This window comes from Dipodomys ordii, unplaced genomic scaffold (assembly GCF_000151885.1).
Source record: "Dipodomys ordii isolate 6190 unplaced genomic scaffold, Dord_2.0 Scaffold46, whole genome shotgun sequence".
In the NCBI taxonomy this organism is placed as follows: domain Eukaryota; kingdom Metazoa; phylum Chordata; class Mammalia; order Rodentia; family Heteromyidae; genus Dipodomys; species Dipodomys ordii.
This window is the reverse complement of record NW_012267262.1, coordinates 5,801,983-5,809,617: the sequence shown is the minus strand read 5'-3', so window position 1 is coordinate 5,809,617 and position 7,635 is coordinate 5,801,983. Positions and strand designations below refer to the sequence as shown.

At 33.7% G+C, this 7,635-nt stretch overlaps 2 protein-coding genes across 3 annotated transcripts in view; one reads left to right on the top strand and one right to left on the bottom strand.

Annotated features, from left to right (window-relative positions):
* The window catches only part of Ano3 (anoctamin 3), a 221,679-nt gene that overhangs the window by 56,751 nt on the left and 157,293 nt on the right, over positions 1-7,635 (bottom strand). The window lies entirely within an intron of this gene.
* Positions 2,400-6,940, top strand: Muc15 (mucin 15, cell surface associated). The gene is made up of 3 exons (XM_013019569.1): positions 2,400-3,090; positions 4,386-4,535; positions 6,780-6,940. The coding sequence occupies exons 1-3, from the start codon at positions 2,400-2,402 to the stop codon at positions 6,938-6,940; spliced, it is 1,002 nt and encodes a 333-aa protein (XP_012875023.1).

The following is a 7,635-nucleotide window of genomic DNA, read 5'->3' as shown; positions in this document are numbered from 1 at the left end:
TTTCTTTCTTTCTTTCTTTCTTTCTTTCTTTCTTTCTTTCTTTCTTTCTTTCTTTCTTTCTTTCTTTCTTTCTTTCTTTCTTTCTTTCTTTCTTTTAATTAAAGACTTTCCTTAAGTGATTTGCCAAGGAGTGGCAATAAAAGTTTTAGTCAATAAAAGTTTTAGAATTCCAAAGGACCTTACTTATATAACAAACCCCACGGGACATCATCTTTAATATATTTATATATAGTGGTCAGTCATGGGGCCTGAACTCTGGGCCTGGGTGCTGTCCCTGAGCTCTTCAGCTTAAGTGTAACACTCTACCACTTGACCCATAATGCCACTTCTGGTCTTTTCTGCTTATGTGGTGCTGAGGAATCAAACCTAAGGCTTCATGAATACAAGGCAAGAACTCTACCACTGAGCCACCTTCCCAGTCCCTACCATAACTTTAAAAAAATGTTTTAGCATAATAATAAAATATTTTTAAAAATGGAGTGCTTTCTAACGGATTTTGGTAGAGATATTCTATTAGAATGTATTCTAGGTATATTTATGTTGTAATATAATGAGAGGTATCACAAAGTAAAAGGTATATATGTGAGGGGAACCCTCAAAACTAAAAGGTAATCAAAGAGAGTGTGGACAGGCTTGTTAGGACCCAAGGAAAAATCTTCAAGTTTGAAAAGATTAGGGAGAGGTCCTAAGAAATAACCTAAATAATAACACTTGTACTATTTCTTTTTTCATAACTGCCTCAGTCAACTGGGAAGCCTTTAGTAAAATAAAATGTCCAATTCAAAGAACAGGAAATCAGTTCTCTGACCCTATTGCTTGAAAAGAAGGCATAATGTGTGTGTGTGTGTGTGTGGTGTGTGTGTGTGTGTGTGTGTGTGGTGTGTGTGTGTGTGTGTGTGTGTGTGATGTGTTAATGGAGACTGACTAGGGGCTCACAAATGCTAGGGTGACACCTTTACTTTAGTTATCCAATGGCAATTTTTATATTCTGTTTGTAGCCAAGGCTCATATTGTATCTCAGGCTGGCTTCTAACTCTCCATCCTACTAGCCCTAACTCTTGATTGGGAAAACTGGGATTATAGGCATAAACCAACCCACACAACTTCTAACAATTGTTTAAAATGAACATTTCTCAGGGAGAAATGCTTTAAATTTCAGGACTTAATGAAGCTGGAGTCAGTGGAGTTGATTTGTATACCATGCCTTCTCTTTCTTCCCTAGTTTTCATCACTAGCCACTTGAAGCCTCAGTTCTTTCTATAGAACACAGATAATACAGCTCCACTTCCTGTTTCAAGAGGCCATCGTTGGGCTCTAGTGAGGTGATAATGTAAACTTTGTGACCCCTAGATACTATACAGCTATCATTATATGTAAGCATATAACTGTACAGAGTGCCCCATCTTACATCATTATGTTCACTCTTTAGAACAGTTCTGTCCCATCACTTTGGTAATTTTAATGATGATAAGGTAACAGACGATCATTATCTTGATAATTTTTCAATTTGTGACTGCAGGCAGAATTTTGATATACACCCAATTCTAAAATTATTTTCCATAATACCCTATTTATTAATTGTGGCACTTCCATACTGACTATAGTATGCTTAAATGGAAGATTAGAACCATTTTTTTATTGTGATATATATCCTGAAGCATTGTTGTCATGTATAAAAGTTGAAAGTGTATTCTAAAGAAAGTGTATTCTAAAATCTAATCTTAATTCTCTCTAACTTGGGGTTAACTAGGAATGAAAACATCATGAAAATTAAAAATGGATGTTGGTTTCAAATTCAAGTCATTCGAAGTAGATAGCAGTAAAATGCATTCCAGTGAGTTGCTGAATGACTTACTTTAGAGTATTGATATGTGGCCTTTAATGTATAATCAATAAATCATTTTCATAATAAATATTCAAGATTACTACTTTAAAAACATATTTTTGTCTGAAGAAAATGTGCTATCTCTATATGCACTATACTTAAAATATTTAAATTTTTTAGCAGTTTACACACCTATCTTTGTGTACATTTGTGTGAGTATTTACAAGCATGTACCTACATAATAACATCTGAAACTAACCAAACTTTGAAATATGGTATCTGGCTAGAGAAAGATTTTTTTTCCTGCATTTCTCTAGAAAGAAAGAAGAAATAGAGAAATTAGAACTGAATAACATTAATACCTAATAATAACATAAAAACATCATTCTCTGAAACAATATGTTAAACAAAGGATATATTCATAGCTTACCACTATGTTTCTAGATATTTATCTTTTTGGGGGGGGAATGTAGATCTATAAAACACTCTGAATACTTTAATGAATAATTTAAGTAAATGGTTGTTATTTATTTTCAGATTTCTCTTAATAAAACCAGTACTGCAGAAGGCTACCATGTTCATATTAGTCAAAATTGTGTTGGTTTCTACTTTGTTTATTTCACTACCCTTTGGGAGCCATGAGAAACAAAATGTAGTAGCAAATACAACCCGAAGTATTGCAGACTTTTTGGAAACAATGGAAACGAAATCATATTCTTTGAAAGGAAAAGTAAATGCAACTTCAGAGAATGAAAACAGAAATAATTTTGATCCCAAGGCAGGTGATGATTCCCGCTGGAAACTATTCTCAGCCAATGAAACAACAAATGCTACCAGTAACTCCTCAGTAGACAACTTTACTGTGAGTCCAGGAACTCCACCTACATTTTCTGCAAGCTCTTCCATGATTCATGGCTTTGCTACTAAGTTGCCTTTGAACTCATCTATATCAAGTAAACATCTTTTGTCAGCCTCAGCACAGATGAATTCTACAGAAACCGTATCATCAGGAAACTTCAATTGGTCTCTGAACAATTTCACAATGAAAACTCCTGACAATATTTCTGCCACAACTGGCGTACTATTCCCAACACCAGCTACTAATTCTGTGACCCCCTTGACAACAGAACCAACCAGATGGCTTACCACAAGCAATTACACCTTCTCGGGTTTTACCCCCTATCAAGAAAATACAACGCTACAGCCCACGTTAAAATTCACCAATAATTCAAAACTCTTTCCAAACACATCAGACCCCCAAAAAGGTAAAAGATGATGTAAAATTATGGGGTGTTGATTCTCCAAAGAAATCACATAGATTAAGACAAAGGAATGTACCATGCTTAGAAAGTAGGGGAGAATGCTGTAGTACCAGTAGTTCTTACTGTTGGGCAGGTTAATTACATTAACCTGAGAGAGTAAATTAGCTTTAGGGATTAATTGAGCATTTGCTAATATTAATTGAGCATTTACTAATCATTACCTAAGAAAGAAGGCTCTTGGACAAATGAGGGGTTAGATTGGCCAAAGAAGGCAGTGGTAGATTTCTGAAATGTTAGAAATATTCATTTCCACTGACTCAAAGACTTAAGAATTTCACATGTTTACTACTAAATAACTGAATATTAAAAATATGTATATGAGTTTTGAAAAATTAATGAAAATGAATACATTTTAAAAATTACCTGTTCACAAAGCAATTGAAACAATAGTGAAACACATATTTTAAAAATTAGACAAGCACAACAAAAGGAAATCCCTTATTTCTTTTAATACCTGATAAAATTACATAAATTGAGTTATATTTCAAGGTAAATTGTTATATGCTTATTTGTATGTTTCACTTAGGGGTTATACCAAACTTTGAAACATAAAATGATAAATATCTAATATCTGGTAAGTTATTCATTATGTTTTTTAGATTTTAGGTCTTGTCATTTTTGAATACTTAAAATGATTTTATTATCTTTTAACTACCATTTCTTCCCCAGAAACTAATTTTGAATGTATTTCTTAGAAAAAAGGAAGAAAAAAAGAAAACACCAAGAAGTTAAAAATAATATATAATAGAAGGTATCTTGAGCTCAGAAAAAAAATTAAGCAGTTTATGGATAAACTAATTTTTCACAAATCCTGAGTACTTAAAAAATACACAGTTGCTGGGCACTGGTGACTCATGCCTGTATTCCTGTATTCCTAGCTACTCAGGAGGCTGAGATCTGAGGATGGCGGTTCAAAGCCAGCTCGGGCAGGAAAGTCTGAGAGACTCTTTTATCTCCAATAAACCACTAGAAAACAGGAAGTGGTGCTGTGGCTCAAGCGGTAGAGTGCTCACCTTGAGTAGAAGAGTGCAGGGATAGCTCCCAAGCCCAAAGTTCAAGCCCCATGACCGAAAAAAAAAAAACACAGTACACACACCAACATGTACATGTCACCTTTGTCTAATTTAAAATGAATTATTAATCATTATTGGTTATATAAAATGTCTACATGCACGTATATACATATCATTTTTGAATAATTATTATCTATGTCTTGTGAATTTTTTTTTGTCTTCTAGAGAATAAAAACACAGGAATAGTATTTGGAGCCATTTTAGGGGCTATTCTTTGTGCTTCATTGCTTACTCTTGTTGGCTATTTGTTATGTGGAAAAAGGAAAACAGACTCATTTTCCCATCAGCGGCTTTATGAGGATAGAAATGAACCAGGTAAGAACTACTTTTAGAGCGTCTCCTGGACACATTGGTTTTTTTCCAGAAGGGAGTTACATGACACAAAACAATTTTCTCAAAGAAAAAAAATTGGAAAAGCAATTATCTATGTGTGATTAAAATTTAAAACCTACTAATGACTATTTTTCCCTTTCCTTTATTTATTTTTTCTTTTTTATTGTTATAAAGATAAAGTACAGAGGGGTTACATTTATGTAAATCAGGTAATGCATTCATATCTTTCTTGGACTGTGTCACCCCTTCACTAATAAGTCTTGTTCATTATAAAAAATTGGTTTTAAATAATAATTCCAACATCCAAATATATGCATACAATTGGAATGTAATTATATAAAATTGTGGAAAAATAGCCAGTTTTGTTAAAAATCTGTTAGAAAGCCATTCTTTATTATTGTAAGATCTGTGAGTAGCAATAACTTGAAGAAATATTTTATTCTAATGTGCAAATCTTCCAGTATATATATATATATATATATACACATACAGTAGTCTCATTTTAACCACCTTAATAACACTGTAAAACAGAATAGCTAATATATGCATATGTGCACACATAAAGGCACAATACACTTCAACTCAGGAACTTTACCCTCATGCGAAGGAAAAAGCCAGCTATAAAGTCTACAAAGGAGATATCTACACACTAAAAATAAAGCAAGAGTCTGATCTGTAACAACATGCAAAAAGAACAGAAATAAAATTGCTTCAAATGCTTGTCTTATCTTTCTCTTCATACTTTAGGGTATCATCTATTTACTTGTTTGCACAAGCAATTTTCCTACCATAACAAATGTTAACTGCCTCCAATGATAGGATTCTCACTGAGTTTTGATGAGTTCAGTTCATCCCTGGCATTTTATTTATATTCAGAACCAAATCCATTAGCTGTAAATAATTCAACAGAATTTTGCTTATGAGTTTTAATAATCCATATACAAAAAGTGTGACACTTTTCAAAGTTAAATAAAAGGATTTCTAATGCTTCTAAACATTTTTAACTGTGAATCTTTTCTTGTATATGTACCACCAAACAAAATATCAATCAGATATCATGGAAGCAGGTATGATAGATGTGTAGGGGTTCAGGAAAACTTTGAGACATCTCTCCAAAGTTGTAGTTTCTAAGTAGATGATTTAAGTAATTGCAGGTAAAAGCATGATGAGACCAAACAAAAATAATTAGGCTATTAGCATAATTAATGATTAGTCACTGCTTGCAGTAATTTTAGATATTTAAAGTATGCTTATATTTTCTTTGAAAATGAATTCAAGATCTTAAGGAAATATTTGACTGTTAGTAAACAACAACCACAACAACCACATACAACTTGTATTAGAAAATCTTAAGTACATGACAACTTGTGCCAGCCAAAAGAAACAGAACCCATCAAATAGCTTTCTTCTAGGTCTACTTTAAATGGCTTGGCTATCAAAATATTGTATTAGTAAAATAATAGCAGTAGATTTGCAAAGCTCTCATGTTTTTATGCTCTCAAATTTTAAGAAATCATTTTTAACAGCAAAATTAAAAAATTCTGAACATGTTCGCAAGTGTTGGCAATCACAAGATTCCAAAGTAAATGAGGCATATGTTGATATTTGCATACACAAAGTATTAGAGCATTTTTTTTGTGATTGTTCCCTTTGTTCTTTGATTTTGAGTCTGTCAGCAGTGAAATAAATAAAGTAAGCCAGTAAGTAAATAAGTACTTAGGTTTGAACTTAGGCTATGACTTGAGTCACATCTGTAGCCATTTTGCATTAATTATTTTTCAATAGGTTCCCATTTCTACACGGGCCATCACAAACTACAATTGTCTGATACACAATTACCTGTGTAGGTGTGGGTGGGATAACAGGCATGTACCACTATGCTTGGCCATAAGGGATGTCCTGAACTTTGGATTGCCTTCGAATCCGGAGCCTCTCAATCTCTGCCTTTCAATTAGTACTGATTAAAAGCATGAGCCACAGCACCCTGGTCAGCAGTGATAGTTTAGATGTACCAACGTTCTCTTACAAATAGAAATAAATGTTGCCTGAAAAATCTATTTATTTAAAATTTCAAATGTGGTATCTGAAGAGCATGTGTAAGAGATGTCCCTACTCAACCATCTTCAATAATTCCTATAATCTGATAATTACCAGATTCCTGCACACAACTTTCAGATTCACAAAAAAGCATGCTTATATTTATTTACTAACTCAATTTTTTTTCAGTGCTGCGATTAGACAACTCGCCAGAACCTTATGATGTGAGCTTTGGAAATTCTAGTTACTACACCTCATCTGTGAATGGTGCACCACTGTCAGAAACCCGAGAAAATGCGCACGATGGCATTCCTATGGATGACATCCCTCCAGTTCGTACCTCAGTATGACACTAAGGTCAGAAGTACTGCAGAGGCAAGTGTTTACCCACACCCTGGCATTGAGCAAACTCTTCTTCCAGGACAACCACTGTCATGGACAAAGGCAAGGAGATCTGCAAAAGCATGAGACTAATCTTGGAAAACAAAGGAACTAAATCGTCAAAAGTTTTCCTTTCTTACAACTTCTGGCTGAGAGAAAGCACCCATGACCTAACATAATTTCTATCTTGGCTTATTTTTGTCTTAGTAGTAGAACTTTGTGGAATCAAGTATGGCTAAAAAAGACATCACATGTTATCACTGCCTGATAAATTTCAGAATTGAAATCTTCAACAACTGGGAACTCAAATAATATTTTCACATTTTTTTCCCCTAACATAACCCAATGCATTGACTCTTTAACTGATTTGCCTGTATCCACCAAACAAGATTAACATTTGCTTGAGGAAAAATTAATAATAAAAACAGTTTTACAGCTAGAAAGCTGCTAGGGTCCTGGGTTTCTGCCACTGAGAAATTAAGATAATAGGAATAAGAGACATCTATGACCTTCATTTTTCTTTTCATTAGCACATACATTGCCAGTCTACTGTGCTGCTAAGGTAATAAGAGCATGCAAGAATACCATTGTAGGGAATTTGACACTGGCAAGATGTCATATCTTCCCTAAATGGAGTATTCCAACTAAGCTGAAAATACATATT